General features: G+C 51.1%; 1 protein-coding gene across 2 annotated transcripts in view; it reads right to left on the bottom strand.

Annotated features, from left to right (window-relative positions):
- ASTN2 (astrotactin 2) overlaps positions 1-23,845 on the bottom strand; it is a 567,068-nt gene that overhangs the window by 220,585 nt on the left and 322,638 nt on the right. For both annotated transcript variants that reach the window (XM_067542151.1, XM_067542150.1), the window contains exons 12-13: positions 17,857-18,023; positions 13,766-13,954 (exon numbers count right to left, since the gene is read on the bottom strand). In XM_067542151.1, coding sequence (XP_067398252.1) covers positions 13,766-13,954; positions 17,857-18,023 — 356 coding nt within the window. The remainder of the gene's footprint in view (positions 1-13,765; positions 13,955-17,856; positions 18,024-23,845) is intronic.

The raw sequence follows: 23,845 nt of genomic DNA, 5'->3' as shown, positions 1-23,845 counted from the left end.
GCTCAGCCCCCATAGAATGGGCGAGTCCATGGTCTGCTGTTCTGAACCTCACCCATATCATGCCTGATATTCTCAGGCATTTGCTCCAACTCCCGCTCCTTTTCTCCTGCACAGAGGGAGAAGTCCATCCAGTCCAACTCCTCGGTGCTCAGCCCATGCACCCAGACAGGGTAAATCCATCTGGAGCCCCAACTCCCTTTCCCTCTTAATGCACAGCCTGCATTGAGACAGTGGGAATCCTTCCTTGCCTTTCCTCCTGGCCACTTACTGCGCCTCTGCTGGTGTTCGTGCTGCACGGAGCAAGGAAGGATTCGATGCTCTGCTCCTTTCCGTGGGGGTTTCCCCTTTCCTGGCGGATTGGTGTTCTGCCCAATTAGTGCTGCCGGGTGACAGGCTCTGTTTGTGCTGGGTGATTATCTGTGGATATGCAAATCTGAGCTTCCTTCAGCGCAGCAGCTAACAAGATAATGAGTATTTTCGTCAGCTGCAGAGAATACAAACATCTGCACAGACATGCTATCCGGGGTGGAGATGGAGGAGTGATGGAGGGGAAGCTGCTTCTTAGTGGTTTTAGGGGAAAAGCAGATGCTTAGCTGCTTTTTGGAAGGGAAATTCTCCTAAGCAAAGCCTGATCCAATGTTCACTGAAATCAATGCACGGCTTCCCATTGGCTTCAATGGCCTGCAGAGCGGGATGCGTGAGAAGCAGTCCAAACGCACCTCTGGGCTGCCCCTCAGACTGCTGCTCTGAGCAGGGTATCCCATGACCGAGGGCAGAACTGCTCCTCACCACAGGACAATCCCAAGACTGGCTCCAGATTCTGCTGCCCACCTGTGATCTGTGTCAGAGTGCCACTGAGTCACCACTCAGGAAAAGCTCAAAGTTCACTTTCCTCCGTGCATGTGGCAGCTGGGGTCAGGATTAGGGCCACAACTTATCTGGTATTTCTGTCTGTCTGGCTGCTGATTATAGACCCCATCTCCTGCATATCTGAGCCCCTGGTTTTGTCATCAGGGGCCCAACACGCACAGACTGGAACATTCATGGATCTTGAAATGGCTCCCATTCAGGGCCTATTATAATAGTCAGCGTGTTGCAATGCAGGCAATATTTGCTGAGGTAGCGCTGTTCCGCTAGCAGCATAGGATTCCTTGATCCTTGCAGGTGGTCTCTGGGTTCTGTAGATGTTCAAAGGGGCAGACAAGATGGCTCTGCAGCAGGGGGTGTTTTCCCACAGCACTGTTGCATCAAGATTCAACGGTCCAGCCCAGTGACGTAAATGTGACAGGATCCCATCGGCCAAGTTTGTCTAGCGGGGACACACTAAGGAGGTAGTTACCCTGAGGGGTCAGGATAAAACCATTTGCCACTGAGGGCAGCTCTGTGTTTCCTATTCTCCTCGCCCATGGTACCTGGTCTTGGCAAAGTACTGCCTGCCACTCCAAAGAGGACAATTTCAAGAGAGCAAAGGGTGAGCGGGGCTGAGAAGTCAGCAGGGACCCGAGCTGGATGTGGAACCATATTCTCAGATTTCTCCATTCCTCTTGGATTTTACTGGATGTGCCTCTGTCACAGTTCTCAGGCTGCTGACGGGCGCCTCCAGTCCACATTGAAAAGGACAGGTTCTCTGCATAGACACTTCTTGAGTGTCTAAAAGGCCTTGTCACAGTTTGTCGTCCACTGTATTTTCCTGGGGGTGGCCCTTTTTTATGAGGTCTGTTCAGTGTGCTTCAGTGGTGGAGAACCCCAGGACAAAACGTCAGTGGTACCCAGCTAACCCCAGGAATCGCTGCACTTGTTTTTTCATTGAAGGGAAAGGGCAGCTCATTGAAGCATGGACGTTGTCCACCAAGGGTCACAGATGGCCACTTTCTAGGTATGCAACTCTGCAGGCCCTAATCTTACACTTTGCCAGATTGACTATCAAACCTGCATCTTCAAGCACTGTTTCAGGTGGTCTCTGCAATTCTGGCTCCAGGTGACAATGTCATCCAGATAGGCAGCATCATATTGTCCATGGTCTTGCAAGAGTTTATCCACCACCCTCTGGAAAGCTGCAGCTGCACCACAGAGTCCGAACAGCATCATACAGAACTGGTACAATCCAAAGGATGGAGAGAGAATGCTGACTCTTCCCTGGAGCTGGTGTGAGGGGGATCTACCAGTATCCTTTGCTAAGGTCAATAGTAGATATATACTCAGTTGCTCCTAACCACTCTAATAACCCGCTACCCTTGGCATGGGCTAGACATCAAATGTAGGCATTGTAAAGACTTTGCAGAAGTCTATACAGCAGCATAACGGCCCATCTGGCTTAGGACCGAGGATGAGAGAGCTTCTTCACTCGCTGTAGGGCACCTCTACCACTGCCAGATCTAACACTGCTTGACGCTCCTGATGGATTACGTCCCACAGTTTCCAGGGCGGGGTAGGGCTTTCCTTCACGTTTTGGCCTGGTACTGTTCCAATATGATGAGACATTCAGTGGGTCTTTCCTGGAGTGGATGAGAAAACCCTGGGGAACAGGTCGACTGGTTGCTGGACTTTTGGCCTTTGTTCAGGTTGTAAAGTCTCCACCATCTTTACGGACTCACAGGACTTTTCTTTCAGGGCCAGGGATCCTGATTTGGGTTCAGGTGGGGGCAGGGTTGATGAAAAGCCCCTCCCTGGCCTTTAGAAGGTTTGTATGATAAATATGTTTTTAATCTGCGTGCCGGATTTCATGACTGACATGATCTGCCTTTCTAAGCACTTGAAAGGGCCCTGCCAGCAAGCGAACAGTTTTGACTCTGAGCTGGGTAGTAGTAATAGTACCCAATCTCCTCACTTAAACTCTCATGACCGAGCTGCATGGTTAGAGGAGGCCTGGGCTCGTGCTCTAATGGTCACACTGCTATTTTTTGGTGCGCTGGTTCAAGAAGAGCTAGTGCAAGTCTGTCTACTTGGGAGGCTCATTCCCAGCCGCAGTGTAGATGCACCCTGAGACCGATTACCTAGGTCTCTTAGTTTCTCCATCTGGGAATTGGTGCATGCCATGGAATCTGCATCAATATTCACCCTCGAGCAGTAAGGTCATTCTCCGGAATCTAAGCTTCCATTTGACAAATTAAGTTGCCGTGACAGTCTGCATGGTTGCAAAGATTTAAAAACACAAACAGGGTAAATCAGCATGGGCCTTCCTAGCCTCAGAATAAAGGCAGTTTTATTTTTCCTGCGTTTGCCAATGGATTTCAATCAACACTTTTTGAACACCCAATTAGCACCACCACCACCACAGTGTCCAGTGTTCATCCACTTCGCTCACAGCACATCAAACTTAGCAGTCACTGCCAGGGACCCAAGAGCTACGTAGCGAACCTTCAGTTTTTGACCACAGGATCAATATCTGCTTTCACAAACTGGAGACTCTACTGAAGCCAGCTGAGTGGCAGGTGTGTAAATTAAAGGGACCTCCTTCTGGTGTATTTCCACTGGCTTCAGCGGAGTTACTCCTCCTTTACCCTGGCGCAACACAGCAGCATCAGGACTTACCTCCCGGCTGTATTTACACATGGCTGGTTAATGTCATGACCAAGATCTGTAGCGTTGCACGTTAGTTTAATGAGAGTAATCAAACTGCACGCACAGCAGAGCTCCCAGGACAGGTCAGAAAGGAACTCTCTCCCTCCTGCTCTGCCCCATGTGCACAACATTGCATAATTAATAATAACATCATAATAATAATTACCACTCAGCACTTTTCATCCATACCTCTCAAAGAACCATCCAAAGGAGCTCACTACCATTATCCCCATCTGGAAACTGAGGCACCAGGGAGTGACGTGACTTGTCCAAGGTCACCTTGCAGGACAGTAACTGTCTAGATGCTTTAGGGAGGAGGGGCAGGACTGGCCATCCACAGCCCCATCAGATACTAGCCACTGCTGGGACGCCAGGCTAGATGGACGACAGATCGGACTGCTGACAAATGGCCAGCCTGATCGGAGATGGGGATTTACTGTGACATTTTGTTCCCCTGCGTTAGGCCTGGATGTGTGGCAGGGGGACGTTGGCCTGGGGAGCTCATCTGCAGATGACACTGGCATGCAGGCCAGATTATCATCTCTCCTCTAGGCATCAGTGCAGTCCCTAATGACTTGAGCCCCAGGACCTCCTTCATTACGAATTCAGCCCGGCATCAGTAGCAGCAGGGGCCAGGGCGCTTACAGAATGGAGAGACCTAATGGGGGACCGCAGGAGGGTTCTGCGTAAAAGAAAATGACAGTGGATTTTGCAGCACAAGGCTGCACAGACAGTGGGATTCGACCGTGCTGGCTTCTCTGGGCAGCACAATTGTGCTAAATTGCTAAAGACTCAGTTACCACCTCGGCCAGCAGGCTTGTGGTCCAGTCCTTAGACGCTGTGCCTGTGGCATCAGGCCGGGCTGCAAAACTGTCACCACCCCCAACCAATATGTCTGCGGCTTCAGAGTCGTGAACGGTAATAGAATCGCAGCAACAAATAATAAAGGGAATGAAATGGGAGGCAGCCACCGGAAAGGAGGTCTATCCATTATCCAGACCTGAAGGGTAATAGGTAAACAAGCCATCTGGGGTACCGGGAGGTGCAGCCCTTTCCAGCACTGGAATAATAAACAGCCCAATTATAATCGCCGCGCTCGGGTGTTTCAAAGAGAAGACGGGGAGAAAGGATCAATGAAATGAATATAATATAGTTACAGACTTTACAATTATTATGCTACAGGGGCTGAGGAAGTGCTCACCGAGGAGCTGCCGCGTGAGCCAGGCCCATCTGCGCCAAGCGTCCCAGCCCCAGGCCTTGCCTGCCCCAGTCCAGCCACTGCCAAGTACACGGCAGTGGTGTGCGATGGCCATGGTGCTTTGGGTGGGCAACTGCCCTGCATTCACAAGCAGTGTGCCCTGCTGGATCCTGGGGCTTGGCACCTTACCCCTGCCTGTCCCCATTACTCATCTGCACAGGAGCTACAGGCAACCTGACTCTTACCCAGGCCAGACAGACACACAACAAGATCCAATGAAAAGGGACCTGGGCTGGACTCAGGAGAGCTGGGTTCCACCCCCCGACTCTGCCACTGAGCTGCTGTGTCACCTGAGGCAAGTCACCTGAACACAATTTCCCCTCCCACTGCCAGTCTCTCCAGCTGGTGGCTGTTTGGAGCAGGGACCGTCTCTGACAGTGTGGACGTGGAAGGCCGAGCACACCAGGGTCATGATCTTGGCTGAGCCACTGGGTGGAATAATAGTGACGGATTCTGACGGCGCACCGGGAGATGGAAAGGCCGGTTTGGAGGGTGAAGATGGCTCACAGGCTGCTCTCGCTCACGGCAACCAGCTCACTTTAAAATCACCCGCGTGGGTGCGATGGCCACTATCTCAGCTGACACACTGGGGACCTGCAGTGCTAAAAACATGGGCTGCTACAATTTGAGCCATAGCTCCATAGTGGGAAGCTGTAACAAACTACTGTCCTCCATGGACTGGCTCAGCGGGGGCCCTGGACTACACACACACTGGGGGGCTACATGTACATCCTCCAGCAGAGTCACTCGAAGGCCTGTGGCAATGAACATCTACCTATCCCAGGGCAGGCGTGAGCTTTGCGGAGAGCCTGGAAGTTGGGCAGGAGATGTTGGGATGCAGCTGTTGGCTGAGGCTGGGCGGTACAGGGGGTGTTTCCTGCGTCCCTGAGCAGAAGTTTGCAGTGACTGACAGCGAGGCAAAGAAGCCACCCCAGGCCCTTACACCAGACCCCCTGCAAACTGGGAGAAGCCTTTCAGTGGGTTCTCCACAGCTCTCCAGCTCAGACAGACACATTCAGTGAAGCTGCTGGCCCTTTTCCTTTGCAGGGACCCTCAGCGTGTTCATTAAAAAGACCTCGGGCATGACAGAAATCTTCCCAGTATTTCCACGTCCAGCCCATTTGAACAGAACCCAGAGAAAGCAAATAGTGTGTGGAGCTTTGGGTGGTCCTGGGAATGGTGGCTGAAGCTTCGCTGAGCTGGACTTTATTATTGCAAGGAGCTCATTAGTAGGAAGCTATCCTGGACGTCAAAAAATAAATGTTCCATACTTCCCGGGATTCCCCGTCACCGAAACCCCCCTGTCCACACTGCGGCAGTTACAGCGAGACAAGGCTTTTGAGAGGAACTGCTGTCTGAGCACCCTGTCATTTGGTGCCTAAACCCTCTATTTGTGCTTTGCTTTGGTGCACGCGTGCGTGCTGCCGGGGGAGGAAGAGGAGGAGAAGGAGGAGGGATGGAAGCGGTGATGGGGGAGCGTGGAGGCAGTCATTTCAGGCAGGCTCCAGCGGAGGAATCACTCAGAGCTGTCAACGGAGCCCCGCAATCATGGCGGAGTTTTATTAAGGAGCGAGAGGCGGCAAGGGGAAGGAGTGACAGATTTAAAATTAACTTGCCAAACTCCCCATCAATATTATGACAATTCCCCACATCGGCTCAGTGACCCGGCATGCTGCCTGACAATATTAACACAACTGCCTTGAGACAAACCCTTCCTCCAGCCCTCCGTTTTGGCGAGGGCAGCAGCTATTTTTTGCTGAAAACGGAAGCCCCTCCCGCTCGCCCTGCTCTTTGATTAGCATTCCCCACACGTGCCCCCACCAGGCTGTGCCCTCAGGCAGAAACGCCGTCCTGGCGAGACCACCAGTGCCATCAAAGGGGGCGCTGGCATTCACCTCCAGCAGCGTCCCCTCTCCTGGGGAACTCTGCTGGCCGGTGCCCAAGGTGAACCGGAAGGGACGCAGAGCAGTTCCCTGTTCTCACTGAGCAACCACAATAAGATTTTGGTCCCCTCCCCCAGGCCCAGCCCCATTTCTCTTCCTGTTCACTGTGGTGTCCAAGAACCTCACAATCCAACCACGAGTGGATTTTATCATCGACACGCCATGACGCAGGGAGCTACAATCCCCACGTGACCCGGGGAGCCCACTGCGGAGCAGGGAAAAAGAACCTGGGACTCCAAGTCCCAATCCAATGCCTTCAGGCTCGTCTACACTTCAAATGTTGCAGCGGCGCTACTGCAGTGCTTCCGTGTAGACGCACCCGAAGCCGACAGGAGGGGTTCTCCCGTCGGAGTAGCTAATCCACCTCCCCAAGAGGTGGTAGCTAGTTTGACCGAAGGATTCTTCCATTGACCTAGCGCTGTCAACATGGGGGCTTGGGTTGGCCTAACATTGCTGCTCCGGAGTCTGGATTTTTCATACCCATGTAGACCAGGCCGTAGCCACGAGACTGTGCTAAGTCCTCTTGCAAGGCTGCCCCATGCCCACAGTGCTTGCTTTTGGAACCACCGGCCGATGCTGGAGCAAGTCTAGCCATGCCCCATCACTGAACAGCTCGGCATGGTGGGCCTAGTTCCCCACTGCTTGCACCTGGTGGAGTGACCGGCACCAGAAATGTTTCCTTCCCCCAACCCTCAAAACGTGGTGCTTCCTCCCCCAAACTGCATTGGCTACATCTCCTCCCCCCACCCAAAGAATCCGCAACAGCCTGAGCTCACTGCCACCAGAGTTAAGAGCGCAGGCAAGCTGAGGGCTGGGAAGGAAGATGGCAGGTTGCGGAGTGGCTCTCACAGAGTTCAGCAAGACAGTTACAGGGAAGCGGACCCTCAGCTGTCCAGGGGCTGGCACAGCTGTAGCTGCCACTTTGCCCAATGGCCCTTTGCTTTGCCACTGGGAGGAGGGGAGAGGAGATAAGTACTGAGTACTCTCCAGTCAGAGGTACTGTTAGATAGGGGGACCTGAGAGCTGAGAGAGGAGGAAAAGAGAGCAGAAGAAAGGGAAAAGAAAAGATCACATTTAGGGCCAACCAAATTGGACAGGGTCCTTTCAATCCGCCCCCAGGGAGCCCTTTTGCTACATGACCCTTACATGTTGGGCTGACATCCCATTCTCCACCTATCAATAATAGAGCAAGCAAAGCTCCCCTCAGGGGCAGTAATTTGGCATTTCTCCACATTAGTTGCATAAAAGCAACAATTCGAAACTGCAAGCGACTCTTAAACAAAAATCTTTATTCCCTTGGGGCAAAGAGATGGCGTAAAACCCAGTCGGAACTGGCAAACAAGCCCTTTGGAAGATAATCTCCTTTCAATTTGGGGACTACACTAGCTTTTGGTTGTGCCCCATTGTGATGGCGGGGGGAAGGGGGGGGACAACATTCTTAATCTAGCCTTTAGTGAGGTGGATTGGCTGCTGAACCTCCCAGCTAAACGGAGAGGCGTGTGTGGAACAGATCTAGATTTTTCTTGAATTAGGCTTATTTATTACCATTCCACAAATGTATCGTTTTGGGGAAAAAGAAATGTGATTTTGAATTTGTTGCTCGCAATCCCCTGGGGGAACTTCAAAGAGGGGAACAAAGCGGATTGTTGGAGTGTGATTAAAGAGCCTTCATCTGCAGTCCCGGCTTTAAACCAAAGGGAAAGAAAGAAGGAAAGAAAAGACATTGTACGAATGGCACTTCGGGGCACTGCCCTGGCTTTTTCAAAGGTTCTCAGTAAGGCTGGGGCTGGCTCGTGGAAGGCTGACAGGGGCTCAACATGCCTCCCTGCAATCAATGTTTGTTATTTTAAATGAAGGCACAAAGCTGGAAATCAGGAGCCCAGCAGGTGTCAGGAGAAACGTGAGAGGGAAGGGGAGCAGCTTTGTAACGGCTCAGCCAATGGACAAGACAGCAAGCCCTTCCCACCCCCCAAGCTGTAGAGTTCTTTGGGAAAAAAATATTTCTCCCATGTGAAAAAAAAGATGTTTGGGTTTGGGGATTTTTTTGGCTTTCAACTGAAAAAACCCAGTTTTTGTCAAAAACAAACCAACCAACAAACAAAAAAAACCCAGAATATTTTCATCCAAAATACCTTTTCCCCTGCAAAAGAGATCATTGTCCACAAAACTCAAGCATCAAGGTTTCAGCCACCCAGTGTCAACCAGCTCTAGTCATAAACTTTTTGGGGCAGGAACCCCATCTTGTACCAGGTCTGTTCAGAGCTGTGCACATTCCTGGGGGTATGTAATGAATGAACGACAGCCCACCTGTACAATGAATGAGCTACGTGCAGTGCTGTAGGCTGGTTCCCTACACTGTCTATGAACTGAAAGGCGACATAGGGACAGATGCTCGTCACAATGGCACACGTGTTGATGGTGCTATGATAATACCTGCAGGGTACAACAGGCCTGCTGCTCCCCAAAGTTGGACGGCGTGAGCCGCTCAGCCCATGCACGCATGTTAGCTTACCCATCACTGAATCGGCTGGTAGGCGAATGAGGAAATGGAAACACAGGCAAGAGAGCTTGTGACACAGTGATACTAAAGGGACAGGGCTAAGACCTCAAGAACAACCCGATTCACCTGCTCCATTGTTGAAACTGCAGCCTGGTGTGTAATCCTAGCCAATCCTTGACCTGATCTAGTTCTAAAACTGGCCACTTTACATCCCAGTCCTTCAGGTTACCAGCACCATATGAGGAATCTGCCCATAGTCCAGCACATTCCCTTATCTCAGGCTGAGGGTTGGATGGAAAGGCACATCCTGCAACCAAAAGGCAGAGCTTACTGGGTGGCAGTGGGACACTCCAACAGTGAAGGGCAGATATCCAGTTGCACGGCTCTTAGCACCGAACCGTGAAACTGGGGCGGATGGGGAAATCCAGGTTAGCATGTGAAGGATAGAGCTAACAGCCTTCCTCCAAAGCCTTCCCCCAACACCGTTCTGCCGTGCTAGGTGGATTGAGACTATGCTATTTATTAAGACCACTGAAGAGATGACAACAAGGAAAGTGGGCAGCTTTTAAAGGACTGTTGCAACTGCATAACTAAGGGATCCCAGCAGCTATAAATCCCTTTAAAATACTCAGCCCTTTGTTCTGATAGCAGGTTCTTGCTCCTACTTTGCCGAAACAGGCTTTTAATCCCTGGTATTATGGAGCTTCCTGCTATGTTTCAAATGCACCAAATTAAGGGCTTCTCGAACAGCTGGCATCTTAATGCTCAGAGAGGTTCTTGAATATATATGAAAATCAGAGGCAAATTACATCTTTTAGTTAATAATTTCTTCTCCATTAACCTCCTTCCCATCTCTTGTTAGGGGATGATGCAATGGTGTTTCTACACCATAACCCTCCACAGAGAGCAGACAAAGTGACTCCAGGGGAGGGGGCTGAATACATGTATCTGGGCATGCACGGGCGGAGTGTCTCATTTTTAGCTTATATTCTCAGAACAAACAGTCTAATTTTAAACAGGCAACAAAACCAGCACCGGCCTGTCCGCCATGGGGAACAATCTCCAAACCACAAGACGTTGGTTTCCTTGGCACCGAGAAGGCTGCATATTATACCGAGTCACATATATTAGATAAGAGTATGGAGGTGCGCAGGAGAGAATGTAGCAGGGCCCCCTCCTGCCTTTGCCTATGCATTCATGCCTTCCCGGTACTACCTCTCTTTTCCATTCTCAGCGGATGCTGCAATCAGGTGCCAACACAGCTGCCTCTTCTCCCACCCCTCCGGTGTTGTTTTGCAGCATGTTTTCATCCCAGAGCCATTCTGTTCCTGTCCTATACAACAGTTGGGCTCAGGGCCAGATCCTTGGCCGGTCTAACTGACAGAGCTCTGTTGGTTTCAGTGCAGCCATGATGATTTCTACCGGCTGAGGATCCCTTCCTTTATTCATAGCTCCTTGCCTGCAAAGCACATGGGCAATTTTTGTCCATATTTGGACATAACTTATTCACCCCCGTTATGCCCCAGGGAGATGGTGGTAAACTCTATGCTGGGGATGGCAGTGGTGCCAGAAACTCACAATTCATGCGCCCTAGACGCAGACACAGAGTTTAAGACCAGGAGGCATCATTAGATCATTGATTCTAGTCTGATCTCCTGTGTATAAGCCAATAGGGTGGGTTTAGACTCCTCAAAGAGACTCAACCGTCGTGTGACACAGGCAGAGGACAGGAGAGAGCACAGCATCCAGTGGCCCAGGCCTCTGCAGTGGCAGGGAAATGATTAGCTTGGAGACTTAACGTGTGCTAGGTCTCATAGAGCGAGCGTGCAAGAAACAGAAGGTAGCTGTGGCAGCGGGAGGGGCTGGCTGAGGGGGTACCCGTCAGAGACGCCAGGTATGTACACAGGATGTCTAGCCCTTCCTGTTGCTTGCGCTGCCATGGCGACCTCCGAGTTTTCGCATCGAGCTAGCACGAGTATGTCTCCTCGAGCTGGGAATCACAACCCCGGCTCGCAGGGTAGACATACCCTAAGAAAGAAGATTTCCTGTGCCACCTCAGAGCACTGGCCCGCCCTGTCCGGGGTCCTGTCTCCAGCTGTGGCCAATCCGTATAGTTCAAAGGAAGGCAACCCCCTCCCACCCAGAATGCAACTGGCCAATTGTCCAGCCTTCCTGACCCCTCCAAGCAACTGTCTGAAGCCCTGGCATGTGAGATTTGATTGCAGACATTATCTCGATGCATAACTGCAAGTGTTACAAAGGGGAGTGCTCAGAGTTCTGTGTAGGTTTCACATCGGGTGGGGTAAGTGTGTTTATGGTCTCACCTCCCACCAGCATCCCTCCTTCGCCTGGAGACCTCCAGCTGAATCTCAGCCTGATAGCTAGAGCCACGGGAACCAACTGAGGTATTTGAGACCCTCCACCAGTCGGTGGCTTTTTGGACTCTGACACCTGGAACGTTTGGGACACAGGGATAATACGTAGGGGGAAGGAGGCAGGACAGGTGGAAGAGGGCTGCTGTCAGATGACTGGGAGACCTTCAGCTGCGTTGCACGAATTCTGTCCTGTGACATCCCTCACCACACAACTGTATGAAGGGAAAAGCCCCAGCGGTGCCTGGGCTAAGTGATGCTTAGGAGAGGGTGGTGGGAAATTCTAGCCATAAATGGAAAATATTACATTGGCAAAATTGTCAGAAGGAGGGTGAGGCAGCTTCCCCTTTGCCATCCCCAGAGGGCCTGACACACCCAGAAAAGCATCGTGCACCCTCTTTGGCTGAGCTATCACCTCACAGCGCAGTAGAGCTGGCCTTATGATTTGGATTGGGACGTGATTACTGGCCAGCGGGAGAAGAGAAGGGAATCGGGCATCCCCGTTCAGCCCCTTGAGTAGGGGAACAGACTGGGTTGGGACTGACGGTTGCTGAATCAGCACAGGACCAGGAAGACTCTCTTAGCACAAAGCCCCCAGGCTGGGTGGTCTCATGCATTGCTGGGACCCAGAAGCAGCTGGCACCGAAGCCAGGAGTGAAGTGATGTGCCTTCCAACATAAAACAGAATTATAAAATCTCACCATCTTTTTGGCCTGGAAGATGCTTTCTCACTTGCTTTTTAATCCCCTACAAATGGAAGCACCTGGCACGGTCAGATAAAGGAGGTCCCAGTGCTGACTAGGCCTGGTCTAGACCGAGTGGCACTAAACAGAACGGGAGCCATGCTGAACATGGGAGGGGAGCGGAAAGGAGGCAGCTCTCTCCCTAAGGATTTGCGTTTGTTATTCCTTTTTTTTAAAAAGAGTCTTGCCTCTGAAAACCAAAATCCATCCCTGCTGCGGTGGCGACAAGGGAGGAAACACGTCCCCCTGGGAGTCCCTGAGCCCTGTGTTTCCCTTCAGGCAGCAATAAATGGCCCCCTCAGTCAGACTGCTGTCTGGGCAAGGGAGAGGCTGCCTTTAAACAAATCTCCTAGCCCTACAGCAGTGCAAGGAAAGGCCCCTCTATTAGAGGAGTGGGAGAGGAAATTAAAGCCGTAGCAAGAGGTGGCTTGGAGCCCAGAGGGTAACAGTGCAGGCTGGAGCTGGTTATGACACAGGGAAGGCTTGTGTGAGATTGTGGCTGTCACACAAGGGGCTCTTTAGGCCTGTAGGTTTCATGAAACTCCCAGTCCCGCTCGGCCATCAGGAAACAAGGCGCACGGCAAAGATTTCCAACCTGCATTCCTGTCTCTGTTCAAAAAGCCCCATCAATGATTGCCACATGGTGGGGAGAGAAACTGAAGGAGAACCTGCTAAGAAAACTGCCGTTGCACCCTGTCAGTTCTCACTTCCAGCAAAGGCTGCTGATCTGCACACTCCAAACTGTGCACTGCTGAGAAGACCCGACCGCTCGGTTTGCCAATGCTTTCGGAGTGCAGAAAGGGGCAGAGGCGCTCCATGTAAGGTAGCACCAGTTCTACAGTCCCCATCGTCATAGCAAAAGGGCAGAATTCAGCACGAACACATCACTTGGGAGATTTTACACTCAACTGGAGAAAACCGCCTGGCTGGATTTTAAGCAATGCAGAGCACACACCGTTCTGACTGAAGTCCAAGGGGGCTGTGAGGCCTCAGCACTTTAGTAGAATGAGGCCACTGGAACAACCCTGCATCAGAGCCTGGAGTGGCTGGGTGAGATGTGGAGTAGCTACCACTGGGCCAGATCCTCAGCTGATGTATATCAGCACAGATCCTTTGAAGTCAATGGAGCTAAGCTGGTTTACACCAGCTGACGTTCTGTCCTAACTATGTGACATACCTCAGACAGAAACAACTTCTCAGTTCTTTCCCCTCCTCTATTTTCTTTCAGTTGCACCAAGCTCTCGCATGTCAGTGTTGAAGACAGAGCTCTGGGAAACTAAGCTTCCTACAACCCTCACCTTTCACCCCCCCTCCATCCTTCAATATCATCAGGGTACATCTTGCAAATCTACTATGTTACCTGACCCAGAGAGGGGAGGGAGCAGTACCTGAAGGTCATCTGGAACACCTGGCCTTGGTTGACATGCTGGGTCCTGTTGTTATACCCGTGCAGCATCTCACCAAAGAGGGTGTCATTGAATTTAGCATCCGGCTTCAGGCACTTGTGGCCCTCACAGATGTCAGACAACATGAGGCAGGATTTGCCATCTGGAGCGAGTTTGTATTCCTCAACACAGCTGGGAAACAACACAAAATAGGTCAGACAGGCAGACAGCCACACACACACACACACACACACACACACACACACAATACCCAACCCCCAAACAAGGCTTGCAGTGAAGTGAACCCTGCTGCAGAAAGACTCCTCGGGATAGACGAGTCAGGGTGATAAGCACAAGCGGAGTACAACGAGCACGCCGACTGTATGGAACTCCAGGGGGATCTGTGGAACCAGGGTGCAGCAAAAGGGAGTCACTTGGGCAGCTGCACCAGGCCTGGAGAGCCAATAAAATATTAGCACCAGCCTTGACATTCAATAAGCTGGGCAGAGCTCCTGGAGACTAACAGGTGAGGCCTGGAAGTTACTAATTCCTTGTTATTCTTGCACATGAATGGCAGCTTTCTTCAGTACCCTGGACAGCTGCAGCAGGGCTGACATCCACATTGGCTGCCAGCTGCAACTGGTGCCAGCTCTGCATATTCTGGGCCTCCCCATGGACAGGCCTGGCACGGTAAGAAGGCCCTCAGGTAGAAATGCCAGTACCAGGTCACAAGGCAATATGTTCTAGCTGCCGTGGTCGGGTGGCAGGGGAAAGAGAATTCAGCTCTAACATCCCGCCCTTCCCAAAGCTGCAAGTCCCCACCTACCAGGGCAGATGTTCAGAAATCAATGGGAACTATGCCTGCACCAGATGGCAGAATTGGGTCCATTGCAGATTGTCTATTTAGCTGCTCTATCTCACACACTCCCTCCCAATATTGGTACAAACACACACGCCAACGTCCCCCCAGCCAACAGCACAAGTAGGCCAGAGACACTGCCTTTGTTTTTAAGTCATTCCATCCCCAAAAGATGTGAATCCAAGGCTTTTTGTTCCTCTCTCCCATTGTTAATTCCCAACTGTTATACAACACTTTGCATCCGTAGTTTGCAAAGGAGGGAAGTATTGTCGTTCCTGTTTTATAGATGGGGGAAACTGAGGCCCAGAGGGGGTGAAGTGACTAGCTCCACGTTACACAGGAATATTTGTGGTGCAGCCAGAAATAAAAACCAGCTCTCCAGATTTTTGCTCCCACAAGACAGGAAGGATGATTTTGTGGTGGAGGCACTTGAACTGGGGCCCAAGTGATCTGATTCAATCCCCAGCTCTGCCATAGACTCCATGTCACCTCAAGCAAGTCATTCAATCTCTCTGAGCCTCGGTTTCCCAACTGTAAAATGGGAATAATAGCACTGCCTTTCTTCCACCCTTTTTCGGTCTTTCTTGTTTATACACAGGCATCTCAGGCTAGGGTCTACCAGTCACAATGTGTTTTTACAGCGCCTAGCACCTGGAAGTGTAGTTATAATACAAATAATACTTTACCCTGTACTCATCACCATGGCATTTGACCTGCCTAGCTGAACTAGTTTTGCTTGCCTTCCCCACGTACGTAACACATTCCACTGGAACGCATGCCTTGCTGTTTATCCATTTCCCGGCCAAACCTGCACCGCTTCCAAAAACTCCGAGTAGCAGCTGCGGAGGCTGTGTTCTCTCTTTATAACACAGCCATTCCAAGTAGCAAAGCAACAAAGAAAAAGTGAAAAAGAAAAAAAAAAATAAGAGGAAAGAAACTAGCTGACAAAGCCAGTTCCCACGGGAGCTGCGAACTGCTGGGGCTCAGCGAGATCTCTGCCATCTGAGCACCTGGATGTGCCAGGAGCTGACAGATGTTCCTCGCAGTTACTTTTAGGAATTTGCTTCTCCACTGCACAGACTCCGAGTCACATTTCCTTGAAGGTCAGAGTGCTTTTCCGAGCGGCAGCAGCCACCAGGCAAGAAGGGGAATGTGCCTGGGAAGCGTGTGGGAGCCTGGCCTATGGCACCACCACTCCCCTTTCTACGTGCTGGAGCTGGTGGAGAACTTGGCTTTGGGACCCTAACGTACAGGGGGCTGTTGGAAACGTCCCCGTGTGATTGGATCAGCCGGGCTCCTGCTGCTGGCTGCTAGGTCCCCCAGCGCTTATAGGAAGGATAGACCCTGGGATGCCCCTAGTTTCCCTGGGCACCTAGGGGAAAAGGGATTTGTGCTGCCTGAGCAGGGCCAGAGGAAAGGAGCGATAGACCAGGCTGTGCGCATGCACTCTGGTGCCTGCCCTGCCAGTCCCTCTCCAGCTGATGTGACTTCAGGGCAGCGATGCATGAAGGACTTGTGTGTGATGCAGCTGATAGCCTGAAAGCAGCCCTGTCCCGATGAGCAGCACTGGAGGAGAGGGGATTCACCAGCTCCCTGCCTTCTGGCTGGACCCCGGAAGCCTGGTTGTTGGGAGAAATTGGATACCTCCCCCCACCCCCCACCCCCTCCCTTCCTCCCTCCAAACAAACCCAAACTGGAAGAATGGTTATTATAAATACTGTGCAAAGGTGCCGTCACTTTGTCTTTACCAAGCACGACTCTTCTCCCCGTGCAGGAAGGACAGGAGCCTGCGGTTTTTTCTAGCTAGGGGAATGGCTTTTCTGTTCCTCGGTGCACTCAGGTGCTCTCCACCACCCAGAAGTTTTAGCCAGATGCTGCACGCCCCCCTCTACCCTACGCCCTTGCATCTGCTCATGGGGTATCCCGCTACTTTCCCACTCGCCTGGGAATCACCTATTGCTGAGCTATTTGGCCTTTGCCTTGAGCCAGGACAGGTACTGAGATGTCTCAGACTCCCTGCCTCTGCAACCTCACCGTCGCCAAAGCTGGCTATGAGGTTCTGTGACAGATTTTGCTCTTGGGCTATGAATGTCCCGTCTCCCAGGTAAGAGTTTGCTGTGTGCCAGCAGGACTCTCTCATTCCTCCTTGCGTGTCAGCCTGGCATCATATGTATTAGGGAACAGTGGGATGTAGACTGCCTATATCCCACTGTTTTACTCAGATGCCATGGTGCTAAGTGCAGGATGGATGGATGGATGCACGCCTCCATTTCAGCGCATTCTTCTGTAAATCCTTCTCCATCTGCACTTTTTGTGCTACACTCCAGGGGGACGATTGAGCCCAGATGTTTCATTCACTAAATGGCTTCTTGCTCCCTCCTCCCACCTTCCCCTTCCCACCTCTTCCCCTGTAGCTAGGGGGACAGAAGTAGGTTAATGTATGTGATCACGACTATGGGTAAATGCAGATAGGCATTAACACTGGGATACAATCTGCACACCCACTAAACCAGGGCAGTGCATGGGATGGCTCATATGATGAATGGCTAGTTTTACAGCCGTGGCATGTAAAGCCAGATAATCACAGAGCTCCCTTTGGAACATCCTGTAGTTGGGGAGATTTTCCTTAGAGAAAATGCTAAATGACATAGGATTCTAGGATCCCGGCCAACATCTGGGATGAGACTCTATTTAAAGAGGTGCACAGCAAAAGAAAAAACAAACAACTTGACACAAAATAGTTTGGGATTTATATAACAAAGAGCCATGAACTGACTTGTACAGTCTCTCTCACACACACACACACACACACACACGCACACGTTTAGACTGCAGGCTCACCATCAAAAACTGCACATGATCACTACCTCTTGCCCCTGTGTGAATCATCTTTTCCCCATGGGTGCACACAGCACATGCGGTCACTTGTAGACACAGATGCATGCTGGGACATCAAGCTCTCGCATGGCTGTTCAGTTAGAACAGAATTATGGTTACACATGTGCACACACACAAAGGCCATTTCCACCTTGTGGGCAATTCGGCACGTGCACTGTTCTGAGCTAATAGACTTCTCTCTGCTCCCTCCACGCCACGCAGGCCCAACCAGGTAGCCAGAGAGACATGCAAGTACAGAGACAAACACGGCTCAGGGGAAGGGAAGTCTTCCGTTCAAGCTGTTCCTGAGGAAATCACAGACAGGGCCCCTTTGACGCGCTGCTTCCAGGAGACTCACCCACAGAACATGAAGATGGTGCTGGAGGAGGGGTCAGAGGGCAGAGGAAGGGTCTGCTGGAGGCACAGCTGCTCACAGCCACCATTGAAGCCATCCGAACAGTCGATCCCCTTGGAATAGTCATAGCAGCCAGTGCCGTCCTTCATGGGCCTCAGCTCCTCCGGGCACTGCAGAGAGAGGGGACATGTTAAGGTTTTACCCTGACGGGCTCTGGGGGTGGGGGGCAGGCGTTTCCCCGACAGGAGGTGATGGTGTGACAAACGAGTAACCCAGAGCAAGGGACCCCGCTCCATGCTGTGAGTTAGCTCTCCGCCCTGGGGAGCCACATTGATTACTGGTGGAAAGCCGGCTCAACTCCAGTTCTGGCGTTTGGGTTTTCGTGTATCCTCTGTTAACACTGATGACAGATCCCAGTTCATCACTGCTGAGCAAGTTCACCCAGGGAGCCCGGGTGGCCTAGTGGATCGGGACTAGGGTCGCAGGAGAGCTGGGTTCTACCCCAGCCTCTGCCACTGGCCTGCTGGGTGGCCCTGGGCAGGTCCCTTCCCTGTGTCTCAACCAAATGGGGCCAATGATCCTGACCCCCGTTGGCAAAGGGCTTTGAGACCTTCCGATGAAAAGCGCCACTGCAGGCATCTACACGGCACATTCCACTCAGAGCCTGTTCCTGCCTCTCTCACTGAAGGCCCTTTACCTGCGATGCTCACTGCTTCACAGGAAGCACTGCTGACAGAATTCATCCCCATTAAATGGGCTCCAGTGAGTTTGATCCTGGCCCCACTGAAGTCACTGGGGATTTTGCCTGGTATTTGTCATTCGTTTAAGCCTGCACATGCATTTTATTAATGGTTCAGGATCTCAACCCCCCCCTGTTTGAAACCATTCCTAAAAAGCATCCCAGTGGCTCTTTGGAGTAGACAGGTGCGTCTCTGCAACAGATCGTGCCATTGGGAAGCCTTCTTGGCTGGCAGTGAAGACAGAGGACTGCAGAAGGACAGATCCTCAGCTGGTGCTAAGTCAGAGTAACTCCACTGACACCAATGGAGGCGTGCTGCTTTACACAAGCTGAAGAGCTGGCTCTTAGTTTTAATTTCAATTCCCCAACTGGCTTTCCCTGTCCCAAAAGATTAAAGCCAGCAGGCAACTAATGCCATCAATCATCCGCCACCCTGATTAAAGTGCTTTCTGAGTCCACCTTTGCTATTTATTTATTTTCTTTTATCAAAAACAAAGCAAAAAAAAAAATAAATAAATAAATAAAAAAAATCCACAACACAACAAAAGGACCAGTCCTTGGAAAAAATAAATCTCGCCTCGGAACAGCTCACAATTAAAAATGCATTACCGGGTTCTTGAAAAGGAGTTAGATCAGAGCCTGCACATGTGGCTGTGAAGGCAGGTTATAAATGGCCTCTGTCAAGCAGAAGAAAGGTTATAAAACTGCTATATTTTGTGCTTAAAAAAGGAAATCAATTTTCTGTGCGAGCAAAATGCCGTACATATTAATACAAGTTCAGGAGATCCCTGCTCCCGAACTGGCTAACCGGCCAGGTGCCTCTCCAAAGGCAAGCTGCCAGGACTGATTGATGCCTGGTCATCAGGCCATTAGCTGCATGAGGACAACTGAACTCTGGCTGCTCCCAATGCAGAGCCACAAAAGCCCAGCGTAGTCCTGTAGCTTCTCAGCTGGGTAATGAAAAGCTCCTGCCACCTGCCCCAGTCCCTCCCCTCTCCTGTGCTAGCTCCTTGAAATACAATGTAAATTGTCTGAGTGATTGCTGTCCTTCCCACAGACGGGTGAGGGGCGGTGCAGCCTCCCTGTAGGGCAAATGCAGAGACAGCAGTGAGCTCCCGAAGTCCACTCTATCCTCTCCAGCTGCTTCCCCCGGCTGAACTAGGTCAACTCGACCATCAGATACCAGGACCCTCTGGTCAGCCTCTGGAGCAGGGGCAGTGCTAAGCAGCAAGGAACAGCAGGAGAGACAGAAGCCTTCTCTAGCCATAGGATGTGGGAGGCGAGGGCCAGGAAATGAGGACAGCGGGGTCGGACACCTCCTCTCGCCACAAGACCGGGATAGCGAGGGCAGGTCTAGGGATGGGGAAAGGGGCAACACTGGCAGACCAAAGTGATGGAAAAAACCCTTCAGTCACTGTGGCTGAGTCTCAAAGGCAGGGTCATGTGGGCGAAGCTACAGCGCTATAGTTAACACTGCTTAGACCGTGTAGTGTAGACATGGCCTGATTGCTGATTCAGGAGCTGCTGCCTCCAGTTCCGCCTGCTGGGGTGTCAGAGGGTCACTTTCAGAAAGACTCAGTGCCGTGGAGAGAGGGGAGCACCCTTTTCTGTCTCTGGAGAACGCTATTGGGGCTCTCCCTGTGGCTGTGGTAGCTAAGGGGGATCGCACCGAAGGAGACTCACCCCTAGGCTCTGGTTTGAGGTTGATGGTTCACCCCTTGGAATACTTCCCCAGCTTGATTTTTAATCATCAGGAAGCATGATTTGTTTCTGTTTGTAATTATGCATTCTAATGTGCATTAATTATGGAACACAAATTGCTCCAGCCTGAAATTTGCAAAGGAAAGTCCCCCCCCAACCCCCACCCCTCCTCATCCCCCATCTCCAGGGAGTTAGCTCACAAGCCAGCTGTTGCACTGCAGCAGAAAGTTCTCCTGGGTAAGAAGATCTCCTTAACCCTACACAAATACAGGGGGTTTCCCTGGCAGGGTCAGAGGCATAACATCTCCTCCTCTGAGTACAGGGTGTAAGGGGCAGCAAACCAAAGGCAGCCAGCTGGCTTTGCAATTAGCAAGAGACTGTTAAACAGACAGACGTACAGACATGGAGGCAACAAGAAATTGAAGCAAGGGGGCTGAGCATCCTGACTGTACTTTATCCTTTGTACTTTTGTTGCTAAAATAAACCTTCCCCTATGTAGCAAACGATCTAGCTCTCAGACACGTTCAGTCTTTGGACCTGTCTACACTGGGTAGCATAGACTATCCCCCCAGCTACGGGAGCGGTTCTTCCCTAGGCACAGGTAATCCTTGTCCCCAAGAGGCGATAGCTAGATTGAGAGAAGAATTCTTCCAATCAACCTAGTGCTGTCTGCACCTGGGGTTAGGTCGGCTTAACTACGTGGCTGAGTGGTGTGGATTTTTCACACCCCTGAGCGACACGGCTGGGCTGACCTAACTTTTCAATGTAAACCAGGCCTTTAAGCGAAAGTGTTTAGGAGTCTGCAGCAAGACGCTGTGGCCTTCTTCAGAGCCTGGGCCCAAGGAAGGGTCATGACACCTCTGCTGGGCCGTGTCGCCAGCCTTCAGAGCCGCTTTGCAAAGTCTAGGCACATCAGAGCCCAGCTGGAGATTTGAGAGCAACCTCAGCCCTGCAGGAGAAGCAGGACACAGCGTTCTGAACCCTGACTGGCTGCAGCAAGGTAGGGAGAGGCAGCTGCAAGGACCTCCCCTTCCTTGTGTTAGGATGTTTCGTCCCCGGGGACTGTACTTGGTTCCTCTGGATCGAAATGCATGAGGCACTGTTGCTGGAGTGAATGGACCAGCTCCACAGCCTTGGAGGCAGTAGAAGAGTCACAAATCTCTCCACTAGAGAGGGCCACAGAGGGTTATCGTGGTTTCATGCAGGGGGGCTGTAAACATTCATCTCTGGGCTCCAGATTGCCCAAGGACTATTGGGATCAAATCTTCAGCAGGTGTAAATCCACTGACTTTGCTGGAGACACACCAGTGTATACCAGCTGAGCCTCTGGCCCCTTGAGTCTACCAAGCAGGGCCAGGGAAAGGGACCAGAGAGCTGGCCAGGAGAATGCACCTGGGTTTCCAGAATGCCTTGTGGACACCCCTGCCCTAACTGCTGTCATTTCAGCCCTGCATGTTCTCTGGGCCGGGAGCACTCAAGCAGCTTGGTCTCTTGATCTCAGTCCAGAGAGAGGACAGGGGTGGGGCTTGCTATCAACACACGGGATGTGCTGGAGTATCCCATTCAGGGAGAGGGCAGGCCTGAGCGTAGCAACCTTCCACGAGCCAGGGGGCTGCACACTGATGGATCTGTGCTGTTGTCTTTTTTTTTTAAACCAGCTTTACCTATTTACCTCCTTTTCTCTGTCTGTGACCTCCGACAGTTTAGTCTCCTGAGGGCTGTCATACCGCGGTCTAATTCTGGTTGTCAAGTTTGGTGGCTGTTTGGTGTTTAGCGGCCTGTGATACTCATGATGTCAGACTGGGTGATCAGGTGGGGCCCTTCTGGCCTTAAACGCAAGCACCTCAAATGCACTTCATCATTGTAGCAGCCTGATCACGGAAGGCACCGAGCACCCTCAGCTTCCATGGAAAGCAGACAGGTCACGGGGTGCTCAGCACTTCCCAGGAGCATGCCCCTGTAATTGTACTTGTATCTCTCTTGATAGAGGAATGGAACTTTGTTGCTTGCTTGTCACCAATAAAACCCTGCAGCTGGTCAAATTTGCCCTTATCCCCAAACTGTCCTTAACCTATGGGAAGAGCAGTTGTGGGCCATACATTAGGAGTCCACAGGTTGTATTTAGACACCTCTGTGCACAGGATAAGCGGCTCTGAGGGCTGGTCTCTGCTCTCAGGTAGGCTTATGCGCACAGTCCTCGATGTGCATTTTCTGAGCTCTTATAAAGAACCATATCCATTATTGCTAACATTCATCTGTCTGGCTCGGGCAGCAGGGACCCAATAATTACCATGAGTTTTAATCAATCCCGCATCAATTCAGCTGCAGTTCAATTTGCGATCTGCCTCTGCAGTGACACAGGACGCGGGGGACGATGTTTGAAAATGATGAGAAAATCAATAGCCAACTCAGCCAATAATTCTATCTGGGGCAATCCTGGGTGACACAGCCCTCACCAATCCACCCACTGTAACCACTCTATGAAGGGTGGAGGTAGGCAAGGGGTGACAATCTGAATGCTGCCAGCCAGATAACTCTATTAAACACCTGAAGCAATTCAGTAGTTAATCTGACTGTTTTCTCCATATTGGCTATACAAACCACTAGCCAGTCAAACAAAATCACCATCATAAGGGCTAATGTCTTTCTAGCTCCTATTATGCTTTTCATCCATAGATCTCAAAGCACTTTACAAAAAGAGGTCAGTACCATCATGCCTGTTTTACATATAGGGAAACTGAGGCACAAAGTGGTGATGTGACTTGCCCAACTTCTCCCAGCAGGCCAGCATCAGAGATGGGAACAGAACCTAGAACCACTATCAATCAAAGGAATACTTGAAACATCTAGAGCATTGTTCATCCATGGATCTAAGATCATTTTAACAAAAGTTACATAATTACGCCTCAGTTCAGGATGTAGACTCCTTCTACAGAGCAGGAAACCAAGGCACAGAGATGTTAAAAAGTGCAGTCATGCAAGAGTTAACTCCAAAGGGGCTCGTGTTTATTGTCTCTCAAATCTACTCTGTTTATAGTACAAACAAATGTGTTTTGTTCCCCCCCTTCTCCCCACCAATTTCCAGCCTTAAAAACTCCACTTGAGATCCAAGAGTCAAGTTACAATCTTGCTTTCCGGGGCTAAATTAGACCCATAACTACCCCCATGCAACCCCCCTGCCACCAAGACGTTTGCACAAGTGGCACTGATTGCAACTCAGTAAACAATTCCATTGATGATGCACCGTGGGAGAGACTCCGGCTCACTCTCTCTCAGATGCGTTAGCTCAGCAGATGTAACAGGAGTAGAAGCTCCTCTACTTTTGTCACTACAGTCAGCAGAAAGGCCTCTGCACGTGCCCAGGGAGCAGATATGCTGAATAAGAAGGTGCTATTTTTACTTAATTACATTTCAGGGTAGAATTGCTGTTTTTAAATGACTTTGCCCAAGGTCACACAGTGAGACAATGGCAAAACTGGGGATCGAATTCAGGGGAGTCCTGCCTTCCCAACCTCTGCTCTAACCCCTAGGCCACACTAACCAACCTCCCTG

This window comes from Emydura macquarii, unplaced genomic scaffold (genome assembly GCF_026122565.2).
Source record: "Emydura macquarii macquarii isolate MOO-44397 ecotype Brisbane River unplaced genomic scaffold, CSIRO-AGI_Emac_v2 contig_691, whole genome shotgun sequence".
Lineage (NCBI taxonomy): Eukaryota > Metazoa > Chordata > Testudines > Chelidae > Emydura > Emydura macquarii.
This window is presented reverse-complemented; position numbering and strand designations above follow the sequence as displayed.